The 23,455-nt window shown below is 36.0% G+C and overlaps 1 protein-coding gene across 2 annotated transcripts in view; it reads left to right on the top strand.

The window, feature by feature from the left end:
* Positions 1-23,455, top strand: part of LOC131061447 (protein SUBSTANDARD STARCH GRAIN 4, chloroplastic) — a 277,450-nt gene that overhangs the window by 57,344 nt on the left and 196,651 nt on the right. For both annotated transcript variants that reach the window (XM_057995142.2, XM_057995140.2), the window contains exons 3-6: positions 8,865-9,063; positions 9,291-9,350; positions 14,212-14,316; positions 14,807-14,947. In XM_057995142.2, the coding sequence (XP_057851125.2) occupies positions 8,865-9,063; positions 9,291-9,350; positions 14,212-14,316; positions 14,807-14,947 (505 nt within the window). The remainder of the gene's footprint in view (positions 1-8,864; positions 9,064-9,290; positions 9,351-14,211; positions 14,317-14,806; positions 14,948-23,455) is intronic.

Genomic DNA, 23,455 nt, shown 5'->3' with positions numbered 1-23,455 from the left:
TAGGTGCCCATATGTTATTCCCTAATTTTTGAGCATGATGGAGAAGGGGGACATTCTATTTGAAGGAAAATATTAATGATTCAAAGAACTTGTATTTATAGTATGAATAAAATAATAATTCCTGAAAGTGATTACTACATGTTGACAAGTATATCCAAGTATAAATATATACAATGAACTGTTAAGGAATTAGATCAGAGATAGAGAGGATAACAAACTTACTATATTTTAACAGGGATGGACTTTAACAGAAATTACTGCAATGAATATTGTTCTCCTGGATTTATACCTAAGTATAAATATGTAACATTAGTCCTTTAATTTAATGTCGACAGTTTTTGGGTTGTTTGATTGCCACGGTGATTGATCAACATGTCGATACTGTTGATATTCTTTGGATATGTATAAGGAGACGAAGAGCCATGCCCACGTAGGGGCATGACTTCTACGTGGCTTTATGCCACATACAGTCATGATCCTACGTGGACATGACCCTCTGTCTCCCACCCATTGCATTGGTTGACTTTAACTAATGCAACCCGATAGTTATCGGGGTTATATCGACCATGTCATTTAATATCTTTGTTTTATTAAATATGCACATCTTTATATATATCAATGTATATATATTGATTTTATTCAATCCGATGGAAGCTATACACTTAACACTCCCTCTTAGCAAAAGAGGATTGAATTTCATAATTGAGTTTTAAGGAGCAACCTTCTAGATACATAGATTTATTTGACATGCTTATTCATTCAGAATATTTACTAATGAAATACTTCGTATCTCAGAGAGATATAGATTATCTAATATCCAGCACTCTGGGACAACAACTGTTTGAAGTCTTATCAAATTACTACCTTGATTCTAGTGACAATTATAACATTTTATTATCATAGGTGAACCAATTTTAGTATTATGATATCCGACACATTCCGAGACAACAAATTAATGTAGTCAATCATGATATAGGTGTTATTATAATTTTCGACATATTTCAGAACAACATTTAATGATAACAACTCAGTAACTCATCATAGGCAATTTAGTATCAAGATTTCCGGCACATTCCGGGACATCAACTTAATGTTGTCAATCTTGATAACAGATCAAGCTATTGTTAAAGTCGTCACCTTACAATAGCGATCTTACACTCACATGAAACATCGTCGCCTTTCATGACACAACACATACATGCAATATTGCATCCAAGATATTCATGAATATATAAATCATATATGAACAATATTAATATTGGAAATTTCCATTATAATTTAATCATACCAAGTTTACCTCTAAGGTATTCCACTTTCAATTTTACAAGAGGTTTGGTGAATATGTCAGCACTTTGCTCTTCAGTGCTGATGTAGGTCAATTTGATGACATCTCTGTCTACCATATCTCTTATGTAATGGTATGGGATCTCTATATGCTTGGATTGATTATGAAAGACTGGATTTACAGAAAGTTTGATGCAGCTTTGATTATCACAATGAATCATAGTGGGGTCTAGTGGTTTCCCAAATAGTCCAACTAGCAATTTCCTTAACCACATTGCCTCATGTGCTCCCATGGAGGCAGCCATATATTCGGCTTCAATGGAACTCTGAGCAACTGCTGACTGTTTTTTGTTAAACCAGGATATCATAGCTGATCCAAGACTAAAACAACACCTTGTTGTACTCTTACGATCAATGGAACTGCCTACCCAGTCGGAATCATAATGCCCTTGGAGTTGTATCTCTACATTTTTGTACTTCAGGCCCAGTCCAATAGTGCCATGCAAGTATCTCAGAATATGCTTAGCTGCCATTAGGTGAATCTTCTTAGGTTCGCACATGAAATGGCTTAACACATTGGTAGCGTAACAAATATGAGGGCGGGTGTTTACTAGGTACATAAGAGATCCAATGATTTGTCTACAGTATGTAGGATCCGCAGGTTCCGAATCTGCTGCTTCACTTTTGATCTTATGAAGGTTTGTTTCCATTGGAATAGAGAGAGGTTTACAATCTATCATACCAAATTTGGTCAGAATATCAGTGGTATATTTTCCTTGATTTAGGAAAATATAATTCTCTTTTTGCCATACTTCTAGGCCCAGAAAGTAGTGCAGTAGGCCTAGATCTTTCATATCGAATTCATACACAAGATCTTGTTTGCATTTTGCAGTGAGGTGATCTTCTCCTATAATTAACAATTCATCAACATAGAGAACAAGTATTAACATGTCACGATCCAATATTTTGAAGTATATGTTGGAATTTGCTTCATTTTTGGAGTATCCTAGTTTGGAGAGATAACTATCTCTTCTTCCATATCATGCCTTGGGAGCTTGCTTAAGGCCGTAAAGGGCTTTTTTTAGTCTACACACATAGAGGTTACTATCCTGTGTAGAAAAACCTTCAGGTTGTTCTATGTATACTTCTTCCTCAATAATATCATTCAAAAAAGAGGTCTTTACGCCCATTTGGTGTATTTTCCACTTTTTGGAAGCTGCAATGGCAATGATTGTTCTTACGGAAGTATATCGGGCAACTGGAGTAAATGTCTCTTCGTAATCAATTCCAGCCCTTTGAGAGAACCCCCTGGCAACGAATTTGGCTTTGTGTTTTTCAATACTACCATTTGGTGCATATTTGATTTTGAATAACCACTTTGATGAGACAACTAATTTGTCTTTTGGTCTAGATACAATATCCCAGACATCATTCTTTAGTATAGATTGGTATTCCTCAATCATTGCATCTTTCCAAGCTTGATATGTTAAGGCTTCTTTAACATTTGATGGTTCAGATTTTGTAAGTTCGGTCATGAGTGCAACATAGCATGATTGACTTCTTGTTTTCTTATTCTCTTTGAAGATTTCATCAGGTTCCACATTATTTTCTTCAATCATCTTTCTTGCCCATACTGGTCTTTTCTTGTTGTTAGGATTTTTAGCATTCGCTAAATTAGGTGATTGAAGTTCATGATTTTCTATGCTATTCTCGCTCTGATTCTCAACTGTAAGATTTTCATCTGATTCTGTGGTTTGATCATCTTCTGTACTTAGAGAGAGTTTATAAGCAACATCTTCAAATTTGTCATCTCTACTGATTTCAATAGATCTTCGCCCTGGAATATAGACTCTATATCCTTTAGTGGTTTCACTGTAGCCAACAAATATGCCTTTCTTCCCCGGAGGGTTCTAGTTTGGTTCTCTTTTCGTTAGGAACGTGAATATATACGTGACAACCAAAGATTCTTAGATGGCTTAAATCTGGTTTATTTCTTGTAAAGGCTTCTTCAGGTGTTATAATCTCTAGGATTGAATGAGGACATCTTTTTTGAATATATACAGCTGTTATGTAGATTTTGATCATGCATCATAGCTTTAGCGACTTCGATGATGGTTTTGTTTTTTCTTTCTGCATCTCCATTCTATTGAGGATTCTAAGGTACAATACACTCCCTCTTAATCCCAACAGAGATGCATAATTCTCTAAAATTTTCAGAGATGTATTCACCCCCATTATTTGATCTTAGGGTTTTTATTTTCTTTCCAGTTTGATTTTCCACTAAGGCTTTAAATTCTTTGAATTTTGATAATACTTCATTTGATTCCTTGAGTTTTATGAAATAGATCCAAGTTTTCCTAGAGTAGTCATCAACAAATATCACGTAATACAAGAAACCCCCTAGTGATGGTAATGACATTGGACCACACAAATCAGTGTGGACAAGTTCTAGTACAACTTTGGATTTGTGATCACTTGAGGGAAAGGACCTTTTTGAGTTCTTCCCTAGAGCGCATCCTTTACAAGTTCCAACATGATCAGATTTTAGATTTGGTAATCCTTTGGTATTCTTTCCCATAGAGGGTAGTGCACTAAATCGAAGATGTCCTAATCTTCTATGCCAGATTTCATTAGAGTTAGATACTTCAAGATTTAGTGCTTGTTTTTGAATATTACATAATTTGTATAAACTACCATCTCTAGATCCTATGGGAATAGCATTCGTTATATTCGAATTTTTAGGCCAGAGTAGAGCTTTATCTTCATGGAAGGTGACACGATATCCTTGATCAGCTAGTCCTGAAATGGAGACTAAATTTCTTTTGATACCTGGTACAAAAAGAACATCCTTCAATTGTAGTGAAACTCCCGTTCTTGATTGAATTGAGCAGGTCCCAATTCCTTTCACAAGATAGGTAGAATTGTCTCCTATTGTAACTTCTTCAGTTGAATGGCCTTCAAAGGTTTCGAATTGATCTTTGAGTCCGGTTATGTGTCGAGAGGCTCCATTGTCGATTATCCACATATGTTTGTTTGAGTTTAGTTCACTTGATAAGGCTAGGAAAAATAGAGGATTCTCTACTTCCTTGACTTCGGCTATGGTTGCTTGAGCTTTCTTCCTTTCTGGACAGAATTTGTGAGTGTGTCCAAATTTATCACACTTGTAGCATTGAATCTTGGAGAAGTCTCTGCTTTCGTGGTTATTTCCTCTCTTCCGTTTGAACTTCCTTTTCTTCCCTTTGTTGCTTGTGTTAGCATGTAGTGCTTGAATTTCTCCCTCTTTGTTTGGACCCAATCCTCTTGTGATTAGCCGAGATTCTTCTTGAGTGCAATCATTCTTGAGTTGATCGAATTTTGGTAGTGTCGGACGAGCACTAATGCCTTAAATAAAGGATTCCCAACTGGATGGTAATCCTTTAAGTGCTATTAGAGATAGCTCCAAGTCATCTACATTATTTCCAATAGTTGATAATTGGTCTTTTAACTCTGAAATCCTCATGAAATAGGATGTAATTCATTCTCCTTTGGTCATGGAGATATGCATTAATTGCTGCTTTAAGGTTAGCAATCTGCTTTCATTATTTTATTTCATATGAGTTTGAAATGGTCTTGAACATATCATAAGCTGTAGTAAGTTTTGAGATGGTTGGAAGAATGTGATCTTTAACAACATCAATTATGATTTTCGTAGGCTTGTTGTTATGTCTTTTCCAGGTTGTTTTCTCTGGCTCATCTTCAGGCATCTTATTGTCTTCTTCTATGTATGCATCTAATTCGAGTTCTTGAAGAATTGCTGTTATTCGAATTATCCATGAGACGAAGTTGGATGCTCCTTCAAGTCTATCCTCCACTCTAACACTGTTCACCATGATTGCTTTCCTTCGATTTTGAATGCAAGTCTGAAAGGAGTTGTCTTTATTTATTTCTCTACCAACTTTGCTCTGATACCATGTTAAGGAATTAGATCAGAGATAGAGAAGATAACAGACTTACTATATTTTAACAGGGATGGACTTTAACAGAAATTACTGCAATGAATATTGTTCTGCTCAATTTATACCTAAGCATAAATCTGTAACATTAATCCTTTATTTAATGTCGACAGTTTCTGGGTTGTTTGATTGCCACGGTGATTGATCAACGTGCCGATACTGTCGATATTCTTTGGATATGTATAGGGAGATGAAGAGCCATGCCCACGTAGGGGCATGACTTCTACGTGGCTCTATGCCACGTAGAGTCATGACCCTACGGGGACACGACCCTCCGTCTCCCACCCATTGCATCGGTTGACTTTAACTAATGCAACCCGATAGTTATCGGGATTATATCGACCATGTCATTTAATATCTATGTTTTATTAAATATGCACATCTTTACATATATCAATGTATATATATTGATTTTATTCAATCCGATGGAAGCTATACACTTAACGTGAACATGCACGTCCCTTAATCTGTGTTTGTAGTAGACACCTCCGGATATAGTATTTGCAAGTCTGAGTTTCTGGCAAGGTTCTGATTTTTTAAAATTTTTTTTGAAATTTCTGAACTTACAATGAAAGACCATGAACAATGGTTAAAACAAATTTGACATCTACTGTAAACATTCAAACAATTGTATCCAATCTTCAGTAATAGGCTGTCTATTACCTACTGATTTTGTTTCTAAATTACAAGAACATCATAGCAATCTGTACCAGGGAATTCAATGCTATTATTGTGAAGAGTTTTACAATCAAAATGTTGCTGTCCTGGACAGCCGTTTGCTGCTGATGAAATTCTGATCTGAGTAATATCACTGCTGAACTCTTCCAGTTTTGGCACTAAGGTGCCTCCTTGACCTCCCACGTCCCAGCTGGGTGCTGTACGGCTGCTGCGGAGGGGGAAATTGCCCTAAGTGACCCTGTCTCTGCTGTAAGATGTTCTGTTATGGCCCGATCTGCTACAGCAGTTGTGAACTCAGTATTTATCACTGCCTGGAGGGTTTAATCCTTCCATCCAACCTCAAATTGTGTATGCTGGCTGGAATGGTACGGCTGGCTAGAGGAGTCACCAAATCGTTGACAGCCACCAATGAATCTTCTGATTTGCAACTAAAATACCCTAAATCGGCCTTGGCAAATCAGACTGAAGATTATTCCTCTGAAAAAATAAATTTTTACTTCCCCAAACAAATTGTGTGCTGCAAATCTAATCCACCAGGAGTGGGATTTCGTTCACCACCTGTTTTCTCCAAGAGGCTACGTTCTTGAAGACCCAATTGCTGAAGAACTCACAACCAGAGCTCCATCACCAAACTCATGAAAGTTAAGAAACCTGGAATGAATGGAAAATGGTGCTCAACCTCTCCTTTATTCATCTCATTTTTCCTTCCAAAAGGGAGTTCGATCTTTCCCTCCTTACATTGCTTTAAGCATAATTTATTTTAATAAACTTAAGCAATGCTTATTAATAAATCACCCTCCATAATGGATTGATGCAACTTGAGGGTTTTTTATTCATAAAAGGGGCCAAATGTGTTAAGTTATAACACATGAATTTCCCCGCCTAGGGAAAAGGGCCCAAGGCTTATTTTAATTTATTATAAACATAAGTGATTACATTAATCACTTAATTAATAATTTATTAAAACCAAACTTAGGAAATAATTAAATTAATTCCAATTTTTTCCAAACTTGCTCATCTGGACTCCGTTTTGAGTTCTGTCTAAAGATGCTTGCCCACTGTGAGCTAACTGGTAGCACTCTCCCAAAATTTAGGAACCCTCCTAAAAAATAGGAACTGTGCCAAAAGTTTGTTGAGTGATCCCGAGGGTCTCCTGATGTGTCTTGGACAACTCCCAGTCCATCCCTAAAAAATAGGGATCCCTCCTAAATTTTAGGAGAATATCCCAAACTGACCAAACTGGCTCACAAAGCCCTGAAGTGTCCGTCTAAGCCCCTAAATGGGTCCCCTACACAATCTGCTGGCCTACGGGAACCAACTAATAGGCCAACCTCATCTGTCAACTGACCTGCCTAAGGAGGGGCCATTACAGTGTTTGCCTAATTGCTGCTAGCTGTAAACCGCGTACTGATTTTGGGGACCAGGCTGTGTGGTAGTTTTTTCATTGGGATGACAATTGTTGTTTTCAAAACCTATTTATTTTAGCTAAGAGTTTATTATGGCACTGCCTTTGCTGTAGTTGCTGATTTTTATGCTCCAAGTCCCATGGATGACATTAGTAAAATTTTCTTCCAATGCTTTCAGAACAAAATATCATCTTGATACACTTATTTATGTTGGACATAGACGTAAATGAAGAACACATTGTCTCTCATTGTATACAACCTTGTTTGAAATATCTATTCATTGAGATCAATGATGTCAAAATTAAATGATTTGTAAGAAAAAATAGTTCATTAAATAATTTAACAGAATATTAACAAAAGGGTACTAGCAAATATTGCTGGACGCAAACATGTTGCATTGCATGGTAAAGAATATCAATGGAAGATTAGATACTCAAGTTTTGTTCCCCAACCCATGAGCATGATGGAAAAAGAGGAGACTGTACTTGAAGGAAAATATTAAAAATTGAAAATTTATGATACAGAGAAATTGAAAATTTATTATATGGATAAAATTATAATTACTAAAAGTGATTACATGTTGATGAGGATATCCAATTATAAGATACAATGAACATGCACATCCCTTACCTATGTTTGGCTAACTGCTAACTGTAAACCACGTATCTCTTCTGGAACAAGACAGTGGGCTATTTTTTTTATTGTTTGACAATCATTGTGTTCACAACCTATTTATTTTAGCGAAGAGCTTATTCTGGCACTACCTTTGCTGTTGCTGATTTTTATGCTCCAAGTGCCATGGACCTTGTCATTGGTATAATTTTCTTCTATCTTTCGTTATGTATTTTCAGGCTATATAGATTAGCTATTGCTTCTGGACTCATCAGCATTGTTCTTAATCAGTACACATGTTAATATTTTGAGTTATTTTGTTCATTTGAGCAATGAGAATATCTTAGTCTGTGAAAGGTCTAGTACAGGTTTTGAATTTCTATTGAAAACACTGTTTTTCCTATTTCTTATTTCTTCGGGTTGTTTCTTAGTTTTTTAATTGCTGGCTTTCTGAAAACTGTTTTGCAATTATTTACTAATTCAATCACAAATAATTAATATGCAGTAGTAATTTAGATGCCTTGCTAGCATATCTAATTGAGATCAGCCCTAAAGAACATGGCTATTTCTGAGGATGATTAGTACCATGTTGGACACGTAAAAAGTGGTTTTGTATATAACTATAAGAAGGCTTTGTTATGCATGATCATCTTGGTTACTATATCCTCAAGATTGTGAGGTTGCTATCCTTTTTTTAAAAGCTTGGTAAAAATTCTGCACAGCATCTTTGCAAAGATTTCCTTATGTTGGTACTACTTGATCAAGAGGCTGGTTTTATATCTGTCTGGAATCTCAAGTATCTCTAAGTGTGCCTTGGTGATTCATAAGACTAATTGTTTATTATTTTAGTGATTTTGGATATTTATGTCTATAGTGTATGTGCTTTATGTAGGGTAATGGAGAATATCAATGGACACCTAAAATTTCGAAAGGAATATGAACAAATGCATTTGCAATTAACTGGGAGGCCAAAGGAGTGGCGTACTGGTTACCCATCAAAGGATGGAGGGAAGTTGTTTATAAATACATTTGTTGATTTCCTGCAACAGGAGTGGCATGTCAACATAAAAGCGAGGGATCTCTTTGCTCCGGTTAGTTTCTAGTTTCTTATTGTTCTATGTACTGGTGCCATCTAACATTACTTGTATTGTTCAATTTTATATTGATGGGAATGATGTTGCAGTGTGTGTAGCTGGCTTTGTTGCTGGTGATCTCAGTGAGATCAATGGTCTGTTCTACTTTTGAAGGATTAATTTTTTAAATTAATTGTACTGTGAATAGTATTGTAAGATCACTAGGATGGATTTCATTTTTGTAGCTCTTTGAAAGGCTGCTGGAGATTCCAATTGTTTGGGCAAATGGCAGAGCCACTGGAGAGGTGCTAATCTAAACCTTCTCTGAATCTGATTTTTAACTATTGAGGTACTTTAGTTGAATAAATTCCATATGAAATTGTTTCCAACTTCTCTTATTGGCATAAACATGTTTCATTTAAAGAAGAATGTTAACTTCAATCATGAAGGTCTGAAATACTTATTGTTGTGAAAATAGATGCTTTTTTCATGTTGAAAATAGATTCTTATTATTGTGAGCCTGATGTCCCGTGTATTAGCATGGAGATAAGTTTTTACCCTAATCAAAGCTTTTTTGCAACCTCCTATGTCTCGTAAACTTCTCAGAAGTTCCCATGGTATATTCGATCTACAAATGTTAGAGCCTTTAGAAAAAATACCAAAGTTCAGTAAAGGCGAATTAAAAGAGTTATAACTACAGGAGTGATCTTTCAGATGAGAAATGTTGAGCTTGTATAAACATTTGAAAGCGAGTTGACGCTTAGGAGGACAAGATAATGGTAAGAACCCGATCTCAATCAGGTGATTATTAGATATTTATATAGTAGGGATTACTCTAGCCACATTGTTGCAAGGATGAGGAGGAATGCCCTTAAAGAAACTGTCCAACATAAACTTATGCAATCTAGAGAACACCCTTTTACTCCCCTTTTGAACATTGGATTGAGAGAACCAAATACCGTTACTGTCATGCTTGCAGCCCAAGATGTGGTCAACCAGATTTAAATTTAGCCCAGAAAAACTTTTCATATCACTTCTAGTCAAACTTACAGTCACCTTGCTTGTCTTCACTAGATTGCACTATGTTAAAGTCCCCACCAAAAACCTAGGGAATAATATTTAGGTTGATAGCTAACCAGTTCTACAAGTCATTTCTTTCCTTATAACCATTTGATGTATGAATGGAGCTTAATACAAAAGACATGCTATCAATATTGAGCTCAACTGTAATGAATATATTGCATGGAGATACACTATAATTAATCGCAATAGATGCAAGAAGAGGGTTCAAAAGGATAGATACCCCTTTTTCCTTTTCACATGCTTTGAAAAAACTTAAAATATAACAGAATTAGGCCAACGCCTTTGCATGCACAATCCAGAGAAAAACTAACCGACGAATCTTCTTGTAGAAAAAACAATCAAGAACAGATCTGGACTTGCACACAGTTTAAATTTCTCATCAAAGCAGAGATAGAAAGGATGATTGATTAGAGTGGGGGAGACTGCCCCCCTTTACTACTGATTCTTTCAAATATGGGGTGAGAGTGTTGCTCTTCACCCCATTATTAGAAAATCCAGCTTTACCATCTTCCACAGTAATCAACTACAAATTAGCACCTCTAGAACCATAACATCTAACTTTGGCCCAACAGTTGAGAAAGGATTTTAATTTTTCTGCTTTTTAGAAACACCTTTACCTCCTTAGAATCAGATTCTAGAGCTTTACCTCTGGACCTTTTTTCACTGTTACGAATGCAAGGCTTGGCATTTATGAGAATCAGGACAATCAATATTTTCCTGAGAAACAAGCACTCTTTTATTATCGTCAATCAACTCAAGAATTGGAGGAAGAGGGCTTAAATTAAGGGGATTATTACCAAAACTTTCTTGCTGTTAAGAACTGGCTTCAATTAAAATATAATCTTCTTGTCTCTCAGCACCAATATTTGGACGCAACAGATAAGGTTTGTCTCCAGCCTTTGAACCAACAATTTCCATAGTATTATTGCCAGGAAAAACAACCTCATTATGTAATGTCCCGTACTAGAATTTCCCCTTTTTAAGCCCACTGTGTTATCAATTCAATTTAAGTTCAAGAGAATAATTCATTATTAATTCTAAAGAACTCAAAGTTTATTATAAATAAGACTGAAGACAGTAATAACAGTAATTTCAGATTCAATTCATATATATATATGTATATATATGATAACATTCTATCCTACAATCTTGTATTTAAGTTAGCTGCAAATAGATATATCTCAGACTGTTGTAATAATTGCAATTTGAGAGCCTATAAAACACTGAAGAATCTGCTAGGATATAATGTTCCTACAACTGAATGCTTAAGCAAATTAGAATGAGCTAAAGAAATACCTGGTATGCTGAAATGGAACCCTGCAAACAAGTTAGGAGGTATAAAACTATAAGACATGATCACAACAGATCTATTAATGAACATCATGAACACATTTTCAAGAGCCTAATCATAGGAATGGGAGTAGGAGAGGATGACTAAATGTGGTGCCCAAGAAGCCCTCCATTTTAGGCTCAAGGGTGGCTTAACCCCCTTGACCCCATGTGGCCAATGCCATCAATGAGGTGGCCTACCTAGTGAGGCACCCTATCACCGTTTTCCTCCACTTTGCCATACCTGTGCCACAACTCATGGTTACAGATTCAGTTAGTATGACAGAAGGTATATGGATTGTTACAGCAAGGTGCCCAGGAAGCCTTCCCTTTATAGGCCCAAAGGCAGCACCCTTTGTGCCCCTTTGGCTTCATAGGACTCCCCGGTCTTAAACCATGAAGTGGCGTGCCTTAAAGGTGACCCCAGCACCGTTATCCTCACTGTAACCCATCACCTTAGATCATAGTTACTTAAGAGCAGTTAACCAGAATGGAATGTATTAACCTACATGGAATTTCCAGATTTCAAGGATATTTACATTACTGGATATGCAAGAATATCTTTATATTCAAATACAGTGATATTATATATGTCTTACTGTGCAGATATGGTTATGATATAATTGCAGAATATACATGTATTTGTGCAAGTTCGCATACCAAATATACTGTCCTATGATCCCTCTGAAGTGTCTGTGTGCTTCTCTTTTTCTCACCTCTTTTTCTTTCTGTATTCCTTCTGCCTGAAAATATAGAATTCTTATTTCCCCTTAGGCCTGGCAGCCCGATCCCATTTATCTTGGGTGCAAGGGCAGGTTAGAAAGGCTGTGTCTCTTGCAAGAGGGTGTGCCTACAAAGGGCTTAACTTTTGTATTAACCTCTTCTTAATGAATCGGTGTTAGTTAAGATCCAACCAGATCAACATTAGTATTAAGATCAAACATTACAACTGTGTTAGATATTTAATCAGATCAAAGCATTAACAACTGTATAAGTGTCTAATCAGATTATAATCAAATCGATTTTTACATAAGTACTAATATTTATATTATTAACAACTGAATTCACGATACTGGGTGCGGCTCATGACACATTAACATCCATTTTACCTTAGGTGTTTTTATTCAAAAGAGGACATAACATTTTCATATGACCATCTTTTTAATAAGCAAAGCTAACATTTAAAGTATGCAGGCTAGTAATTGTACATTTATGGACAGAGTCATGCAAAGGAACCAAATTTTAGTTAGGAAGACTAATACTAGGCAATAGAGAAATCAAACTTCTTGAATTCATGTTTGGCAAAGATGACTTCGTAACTTTTCAATTTAATGACCTCACCAAGTGGTTTAAGCAATCGAGGAAGCACAGACAACAGAGAAGGAACATCGCAAAATTAAACCCATTTGGGGGAAGATTTCAAAACGATTTTTTCCGAGTTAGTGATAGGATCCAGGAATAAGCTTCAAACAGGGACTTATCAACATTCCAGAAACTTTTTTTTTTTTCAGTACGCCAGGGGTATCCCCGCGACCCAGTCCAGCAACCCAACCTGCCTTACTTTAATGGCCAAGTTGGGGCCAGGAAGGGGCAAACTGAGGCGAGACTAGTCCCCTTGAGAGAGAATCCAGAGCCTGCAACCAGTCCTCCCTCTTAAATCCGAGAGGGAGTCGAACCCGAGACTGATGGGGAGCAAACCCACCGCCCAAGCCAACTCACCTACCCATACGGGAGTCACCTATATTTAGTTCCTTGTTTAATGGTCATTTAGCTTTTTAGTTAATTAGCTTTTAAGCTTTATTTAGTGTTTAGCTTTTTAGTAGTTCACTTTAAACGACTTGTTCTTAATTTAGAACGTCGTCTTATAATCTCTATATATACGCTTGTATATTGTTGAATACATTATCCGATTATTGAATCATTCATTCAATTTATTTTTCAAGAATAGCCCAAAAAACCATAAGTTTTTACCCCAAATTGAGGTTAAACAGTCCTCTAGGAATTTCCTTGCAGGTAAGACATCTGGAATAAGACAGGCCAAAACTATTCACATGGATTTTTAACCTAGTTTCTTATCTAAAACAGCAAGCATATCATCATTAGGAGCAAAAGCCAAGATTGAAGGGTGCTTACCTTGCACATCATTTGCTTACCACTTGTGCTTATGAGACTCCTCCATAGCCACAGAATCAAAACTCAGCACCTCCCAGCACCATAGTTTTCTCACAAGAAACCAATGCATCTTTAAAAGATAAATGACTACCCATACTGTCCTCCAACCCATCAGTACTGGTAGGGGAATACATACTGGGTATTCAGCTTGCATGAATAAACAAGACTCAAGGAATGGGAGAGCACCAGGAAAAACCACAAACAATATAAATGTTTTTAGTTTTTCTATTGTCACCTATATGCTTGATATTGATGATCAGTTTGTATTCGTAACTCTTTTCATGTTGGCTTCTATGTTCAAGATAATTTTTTTTTTTATGCATTTTGCATTAACTTGTACATCTAACATCATAGTGAAATGTATTTGATGTGGACGAGACCAGCAAATGATCGCATGAAACCAAAGCCAAAACATTTAATATATTAAATGTATTTCATTCTTTTATATTCTAGTATTCTTGTTATTTGTGAACTTGACCACCTTATCATTCATTATTTTACAGATTATAGCCTTTCCATCAGAAATGAGGGAAAAGAAGATTTGGCCATTCTAATTTTATTGCTGTGTTAATTTGTACACAGGTTCATATCTGCATGTCAACGGGTGATCATTTTCCTAACCTGCATGGACAACTTGATGTGAGAGGATTAGAATTTCAAGTGTTGGACACACCCTCTTCTTTTTCTGTGCGTATTATGTTTAAATAATTGCTGTTTTACATTGTATTGAATACTTTATCTTGAAATGTAGAAAGGTATAAGCTGATTAGTGATTAGTCATAGCACAATGGTTTTGCTTCTGAGATTCTAGAACATCTTTGCATTTGTTAAGGAACATGTTGATAAAATTAAAAGATATGCTTTCTGGTTTTTATAGCTTGAAAAACCTTTTTTTATAAAATGTGATAAATATGCTCTTTTGTTCATTATTTGCCCAATAAAAAATATCCAGGAAGCCCATAGTTCCCATCTACATTGCAAAACCTTTTCTAGTGTCTTGGGCAATTTCAGACTCTCATTCTTTATCAATTGCTTGATTATTTCATTATTCTGTTGAATTAATTATTGTGAAATTGTTACTTTGTGTGAGGAATATATAAACACAGAAGTAACAACGATTTTTTAGATATTTGATATTTTTTCTTTTAGCTATTGACACCATTCGTTGGTATACTAGGCTTTATCTGGAAGTCTATGCTTTCAAGGTCAGAGGATATTTTTGCACAATGCAAGCTGCATCTTTGGCGAAGTGCCACTGGAAGCTTCAGGAGATTTTGGAATAAATCCTGAAGATGGGGAGTATCACCTTTTGTGTCAGGTCTTCATTTCTTTTCTATTGGAATAATCTTTTTTTCTTCTGATTTATTTAATGATAATAATATTGTAGATGAGAAATTTAAACAGGAATAGGTTTGTAAATTCTTAACTCAATGTTGTTAATATAGCTCTTATGCTGCCATGTACCAGGCAGTGCTAGGATGGATGTGAATTATTCAACTAATGTGCTGAAATTTAGATACGTTTCTGAAGAAATCAATTATTGTGCTCTGTATATGCTTTTGATGTATATGTTATTATGAGTATGCCTAATTGAATAAATTAAATACAGATTTATAATTGTATGAACTGAATATGGATTTTTAACACTATTGTGGTTTATGTTTCAACTCAGTGATACCTATGCATGTAAGCTCAAGCTGTTGATATAACATATACACTCTTAACAGGCTAAAATAGGATTTCTCTAGTGCTCAAGTTTAGATTGATAACTTGATACAAAATGCTGTACTACAGAAATAATGTTCTTATCTGATAAATAGAGAAGTCTGAACCATTTGTTGATGAGATGGTTTTGGTGGTCTGTGTTAAGCCAGTAAAATCCTCTTCATATGTCATTCTTGTAATCTAAATATCAATCTTATCATATTGACACATCTATGGGACTGGATTTGCCTGAGAGCTGGCTCATCCTTTAGATTTTCAATTTAGAGTATACCCTTTTTGTAATTGTCATTGTTGAAAATAATATGATGTGTACGTGAATTTATGTGTATAGTCAAACATGCTAATAGTCAAATTGTCAAACTCTGACATAGAAGATATTTGTTTCCATAAATGATCATTGATAATTATCCCTGTTGATGAGTTTTTTACGCACCTCGAACACATGCTAATAGTCAAACATGCTAATAGTCAAATTGTCAAACTCTAACATAGAAGATATTTGTTTCCATAAATGATCATTGATAGTTATCCCTGTTGATGATAATTATTCTATCCTCTCTTGAACAAAGTAACTTTGAATGCTAAACAAAGTGATCAATCAAAGCTACTCCAAGGTTTACAATGCGAACTATGTGACTTAAATGCTGTGGATAGACTTAGTGGTATGATGTGATTTTGCTGGAATAACAAGGGCTTACGATTTGGTTGAACTCTGCTGGAACTTAGGATCTAACTACTCTTAGGAAAAATAAAGGCAAAAGGAAAAGGGTTACAAAATCTATTCTAATCCTAAGAACATTGATAATGATGGATGAAACTTAGATAGACAAATTCCCTCAAACCAAGGCAAGTCATTCTACTAAGTACCCTACAAAAGACTTGACATAATCTGCAGGTCATTTGGCCATGAATGCATAGACGGCTGCCCCCTTCTCCTTATAACGCTTTGTGACATGAGCCTGCTGCTGTGACCCTCCTTGGTTCTATAGAACTTAAGGATATGACCAAGTTTAACACAATCCTTCCAACATGATGCTGGGTGACAATGCTATCCCTCCCTTTACCCAAAGACACTGATATCAGTTTCTCAAAAAACTTCGACTTTTGTTGACAAAAAAATCAGCAAAAAACTGATTCATGATTTTGTGGAAAAATCGACAAACTCTCCACCATGACTTTGTTTGGAAATTTCAAAAAACCCACCACCATAATTTTTTATGGAAAAAAATACAGAAAACCCACCACCATGTTTTTTTATGGAAGAAAAACCCCCAAAAAACAGCAACACCCTTCATGATTTTTTGTGGGAAAAGTAAAAAAACACTCCAGCAAAGAAAGAACCGACTATTTTTGTGAAAAAATCATGCAAAAAATGAACAAAGAAACCATGATTCTTGAAGAGAAAATCGTGCAAAACCCTCCATTTTTTGTGGATGAGAATTAAAAAAACCCATCCATTTTTTTTTGAGAAGCTAATCGTACAACATCCTCTAGTCTTTTCAAAAACTTTACTCGCGGCGATCACGAGTAGTAAACAGAAATAAAAAATCAAGCAAAACCTTTCCATGATATTTTGTGGAAAAAATTAGAAAACCCACCATGAATTTCACCAAAAAGAACCTAAGCTCTGATACCATGAAATGATAATTCAATGTTGTATTTGTAAAGTTATTTCAATTTCAATTAAAGAACAAGTTATGAACTATGTATGCTATATATGGATATGAGGAATTATGTCAATGTCTAATAATTCTGATTTTTATCTGTAGGTCTGAAGGAGAGAGATCATTTAATGTTTTCTATGTCTTCTCCAAATGAATTCAATTGGCATATATATCATTTAGGCAACCGGTCAATTGGTGTATTGACCGGTCATGCCTTTTAGGCATGACCGATCAATGCACCCATTGATCGGCGCCTTTGTAATTATACCATTAACACAATGCTGATTATTGGTTCAAAACCCCGATAGCATATTGTAATAACATAATATAATAACTGATCAATATAATGAATCGGTTCATATAAACACCGATGATTCAAAATGCACAATGTATGTAATCCAATCGGTGCATTTGTTAACCAATGTGAATTCCAAATGAAGCGTTGTATTCATTAAACCCGATAACAAATATGCCTGATAACAGATGTGAATCGGTGTCAATGGTTATGCACCCGATAGCAAGTATGTATCGGCGAATTTAACCCGATAACTTATAGCATTTAATATGCTATCGGGTTAATACCCCGATAGCATATTAATGCCAATTAACAATTGACATTAATATACTATCGGGTTGTTAGCCCAATGGCATAATGATAAGCAGTGTTTGTACAATCCGAAAATCATATGCAATATAAATCAGACATGAAGCATGTAAATAACAGAACAAGGAAGGTTAGGGAGATCTTATCTTGCATAAGCTACCATGCATTAACACTCCCTCTTAGCTTTGGAAGATAGATAAGGCAACCTGCATCACATTTCCTTTTCATAACTAAGATAATGTCAGTCAGCAAAAATCATTTATACATGATAAGTACCATCAAAACATATGATACAAAATAGAAGAACATCACCTGAGCATGTGACATAAAGTATTATTTTAACATGTGATAAAAGTAAGAGAATCATCACCTGATCATGTGAGAAATCACCAAAACATGTGATCTGTAAGATTCATCAAGATATCACCTAACACGTGATATCAATATTACCTAACACGCAATACTTAAGGATAAGTCTATGAGAAAGGTTAGTTTCTCATCATATCCAAGTTGTGATAAGTGCAATAACATTTATAAATGTTTATCACAACATAGTCATGGCAAATCCATGACTTACCAGAGATCCAACATGATCAATGGTTGAGATATCACCTACACGTGATATCAGTATTGCCTAACATGCAATACAAGGATAACCATATGAGAAGTGCTTAAGTTCTCATTATATCCAAGTTGTGATAATGCAATAACATTTGTACAAATGTTGTATCACAACATAGTCATGACACATCCATGACTTACCAGTGATCCAACATGATTGCTGGTTTGACTATCATAAGATCGTCACCTTATGATGTCTACATACAAGTGTTTAGTATCTGAGAGATCGTCACCTCTTAGATATGAACACAGGTGGCAAGAAGCCAAGAGATAGTCCAGACATGACAAAGAAGTTTACACATTAAACATCTTAAATGTATGTAAGTATAGATTACAAAGCAGATTACCTTTCTATCATACCTAAACCCTTTCTGAAGTGATCGACCTTCACTCTGGAAAGTGGTTTGGTCAGAATATCTGCAGTCTGATCTCCTGTACACACAAATTCTAATTTTATCACATTCCTGTCAACCATATCTCGTACATGGAATCTCAATATGTTTGGACCTGTCATGAAATACTGGATTTACAGAAAGTTTTATACAGCTTTGATTATCACATTGAATGACTGTAGGTTTCATAGGTTCTCCAAATAATCCCACGAGCAATTTCCTTAGCCATACTGCTTCTCGGGCAGCCATTGAAGCTGCAATATATTCAGCCTCTGTGGAACTCTGAGCTACTGAAGATTGTTTTCTGCTGATCCAGGATATCATGGCTGACCCTAAACTGAAGCAGCACCCTGAAGTGCTCTTTCTGTTAGTCACACTGCCAGCCCAATCTGAATTTGTAAATCCATGTAGATCTATGTCAACCTTTTCATATTTGAGACCAAGCTTTAGGGTACCTTGTAGATATCTCATTATATGCTTTATTGCAACCAGGTGTATCTCCTTAGGTTCACACATGAACTGACTTAAGGCATTAACAGCATAGTAGATATCTGGCCTTGTATTTACTGGATACATCAGGGACCCAATCATCTGCCTGTATTGAGTGGGGTCAATAGGTCTTGATTCTGCTGCTGTTTCTTTAAGTTTATGGAAGTTGGTTTCCAAAGGAGAGGTCATGGGTTTGCAGCTTATCATTCCAAATCTTGTCAATATGTCCAAGGTGTACTTCCCTTGGTTCAGTACAATATTATCAGAATTCTGCCATACTTCCAATCCTAGGAAGTAATGAAGAAGCCCCAAGTCTTTCATATCAAATTCTGTGGATAGATCTTTCTTGCATTGATCTATTAGGTGATCATCTCTTGTAATTAATAAGTCATCAACATATAAAATTAATATTAACATATCACCTTTATTTCTTTTGAGGTAGAGATTAGGATCTGCATCATTCTTAGAGAAACCCAGCTTTGAGAGATAGGTGTCAATTCTTTCATACCAAACTCTGGGAGCTTGTTTGAGCCCATAAAGAGATTTCTTGAGTCTACACACATGAGACTTTGCATCATGAATTTCAAATCCTTCAGGTTGCTCTAAGTAGACTTCTTCCACGATCTCGCCATTTAGGAATGTTGTCTTAACATCCATTTGATGTACCTTCCACCCCTTTGCTGCTGCAATGGCTAGGACAACTCTTACTGATGTGTACCTGGCAACAGGTGCAAATGTTTCTTCGTAATCTATTCCTTCCTTCTGTGAGAACCTTCTAGCTACAAATCTGGCCTTGTGTTTTTCAATACTGCCATCTGCAGCATGCTTGATTTTAAACAACCATTTAGAAGACACGATAGACTTCTTGGTTGGCCTAGGAACAATCTCCCAAACATCATTCTTCATAATGGACTGATATTCTTCAGTCATGGCATCTATCCATACTTGATGTTTGAGTGCATCTGAAACATTGTTAGGTTCAGTTTTAGAGAGATCATTCATAAGTGCAACATAGTTGATGAATTTATTAGGCCTCTTGCTTTCCCTGAAGGTTCCTGAAGGAGCAACGAACTTCTGAGCTTCTGCTATAGTTTTGGTGGCCCATAGTGGTCTTTTCTTGTGATTATCTATAGGTGGGTCTTGTGTTTCACTTATAGTTTCCTCAAGATACTCCCTCTGAAGCTCAGGAGTAGGTTCTTCTTCTAGGTTAGGAGTAGGATTATGAATTTCAGGTTCTATTGTATTTTGGGCCCTTTTGAAGGCTAAGTCTTCTTCGAAGATTACATCCCTACTGAGTTCAATATTTCTCCGCCCTTGTACATAGATTCTGTAGGCTTTAGAAGTTTCACTGTATCCTACAAGTATTCCCCTTTTTCCAGAGGGTTCTAGTTTTAGTCTTTTCTCTTTAGGTACATGAATATAGACCGGACACCCAAATATCCTAAGATGGCTGATATCTGGTTTTGTCTTGGTAAAGACTTCCTCAGGAGTTTTATCTTCAAGGTGTGAATGAGGACATCTATTTTGTATGTACACAACAGTGTTAGTTGCTTCTGCCCAAAGGTTCAAGTTTAGATTTTGATCTAGTATCATGGCTTTGGCAGCTTCTACTATGGTCCTATTTTTCCCTTCAGCTACTCCATTTTGTTGTGGATTATAAGGTATTGTCAACTCCCTCTTAATCCCAGAATTTCTACAAAAGTCTTTAAATAGTTCTGATGTGTATTCCCCCCCATTGTCAGTTCTTAAGGTTTTAATTTTGTTTTCAGAGAGATTTTCTGTTAATGTTTTAAACTCTTTGAACCTACTTAGGATCTCTTCTAATTCTTTATATTTCAGAAAGTAGATCCACGTCTTCCTAGAGTAGTCATCAACAAAAATTACATAGTACAAAAATCCCCCTAGCGAGGGTACGGACATAGGTCCACATACATCAGAATGAATTAACTCCAAAACTTTGTTAGTTTTCCTAGTACTATTTTGAAATGCATTTTTGGTATTTTTACCTAAGGCACACCCTTTGCATGCCTCTGAATGATATTGCTTCAACTTAGGTAGACCTGTGACAAGGTTTCCCATGGTTGACAAAGCTCTATAATTCAGATGGCCTAATCTTCTGTGCCATACTTCATTTGCATTAGTTGCTTCATGGATCAATGCTAGATTGGGCTCTGTACATAGCTCATACAAATAGCCTTGTCTTCGACCAATGACCTTAGCGTCTTTGATGGAGGATCCCTTTGGCCAAGCCAACAGCTTGTTTTCCATGAAGGTCACTCTGTATCCTTGATCTTCTAGTGCTGATATGGAGATTAGATTTCTTTTGATGCCTGGAACATATAGTTCTTCTTCAAGTCGTAGTGACATGCTTGACTTCAGTTTGATGGTGCAGGTTCCAATTCCTCTGACTGGATGTGAAGAATCGTCTCTGATGGTTACTTCCTCATCATCTTTCTCTATCATGGAGTCTAGTATTTCTCTAAAGCCGGTGATGTGTCTGGATGCACCATTGTCGATCACCCATGAGTTAGATTTGTTTGAAGTATGGCTTGTAAGTGCTGAGTAGAGGACATAGTTTTCGGAGTCATTTTCTTTTCTAGATTTCTTCACTTTTGCAAATGTGGCTTGCTTCCCTTTCTCCGGACAGTTTGCAACATAGTGTCCGAATTTGTCACACCTATAACATTGAACATGTGATAGGTCTTTCTTAGAAGTGTTCTTGCCTTGTTTAACTTTTCTTTTCCTGAATTGCTTCTTTTTGTACTTTTTATTGATGTTTGTATTTAGGACTTGCAAGTCTTCATCTATATTCTTCTGTTTTATTCCTACTTTGTTCAATCGGGATTCTTCTTGTAGACAGTCATCTCTTAGTCTTTCAAACTTAGGATATTTGGACCTTGCACTGATGCCTTGGATGAATGTGCTCCATCCACTAGGCAACCCATCTAAAGCAATGAGTGTTAGTTCTTTGCCTCGGATCTCGTAGTCCAAAGTTGCAAGTTCATCTTTTAGAACTGATATCCGCATGAAGTAGGCGTTGATTGTCTCCCCTTTGTTCATGGTGATATGATTTATTTCTCGTTTTAGTGCTAGAGTATGACTTACATTTGATATCTCAATTGTCTTTTCAAGTGCCTTGAACATTTTATAAGCCGTCTCCTGCTTTCTAATGATGGGCATTATATTATTTCTTACCCCATCCACTATTATTTTAATAGCCTTATCATTTCCCTCAATCCATGTGGATTTCTCGGTTTCATCTTCTGGTTGTGCACTTTCAGTTTGGACATATGAATCAACATTGTTTTCTCTTAAAATCATTTTGATTCTAAACTTCCAAGCTGAAAAATCTTCGCTACCTCCGAGTCTATCTTCGAATCTGATAGCGTTGGCCATTATGGAAATGTGATGTAGTTTGTAACTTAGTCCTTGAATTTTATCAAAATTGAATAGCCTTAGGTTCGATTACTTTGGCTTTGATACCATGTAAAGTTATTTCAATTTCAATTAAAGAACAAGTTATGAACTATGTATGCTATATATGGATATGAGGAATTATGTCAATGTCTAATAATTCTGATTTTTATCTGCAGGTCTGAAGGAGAGAGATCATTTAATTTTTTTGTATGTCTTCTCCAAATGAATTCAATTGGCATATATATCATTTAGGCAACCGGTCAATTGGTGTATTGACCGGTCATGCCTTGTAGGCATGACCGATCAATGCACCCATTGATCGGTGCCTTTGTAATTATACCATTAACACAATGCTGATTATCGGTTCAAAACCCCGATAGCATATTGTAATAACATAATATAATAACTGATCAATATAATGAATCGGTTTATATAAACACCGATGATTCAAAATGCACAATGTATGTAATCCAACCGGTGCATTTGTTAACCAATGTTAATTCCAAATGAAGCGGTGTATTCATTAAACCCGATAACAAATATGCCTGATAACAGATGTGAATCGGTGTCAATGGTTATGCACCCGATAGCAAGTATGTATCGGCGAATTTAACCCGATAACTTATAGCATTTAATATGCTATCGGGTTAATACCTCGATAGCATATTAATGCCAATTAACAATTGACATTAATATGCTATCGGGTTGTTAGCTCGATGGCATAATGATAAGTAGTGTTTGTACAATCTGAAAATCATATGCAATATAAATCAGACATGAAGCATGTAAATAACAGAACAAGGAAGGTTAGGGAGATCTTATCTTGCATAAGCTACCATGCATTAACAGTATTAACAAAGGAGACGAAGGCTCCTTAAATAAGAAATTACAAGCAAAGTTTCTAAAACAGAAAC

The sequence above is a fragment of the Cryptomeria japonica genome, chromosome 8 (assembly GCF_030272615.1).
Source record: "Cryptomeria japonica chromosome 8, Sugi_1.0, whole genome shotgun sequence".
Taxonomy (NCBI): Eukaryota; Viridiplantae; Streptophyta; class Pinopsida; order Cupressales; family Cupressaceae; genus Cryptomeria; species Cryptomeria japonica.
The sequence above is the reverse complement of the archived record's forward strand: the minus strand, read 5'-3'. Positions and strand labels throughout refer to the sequence as shown.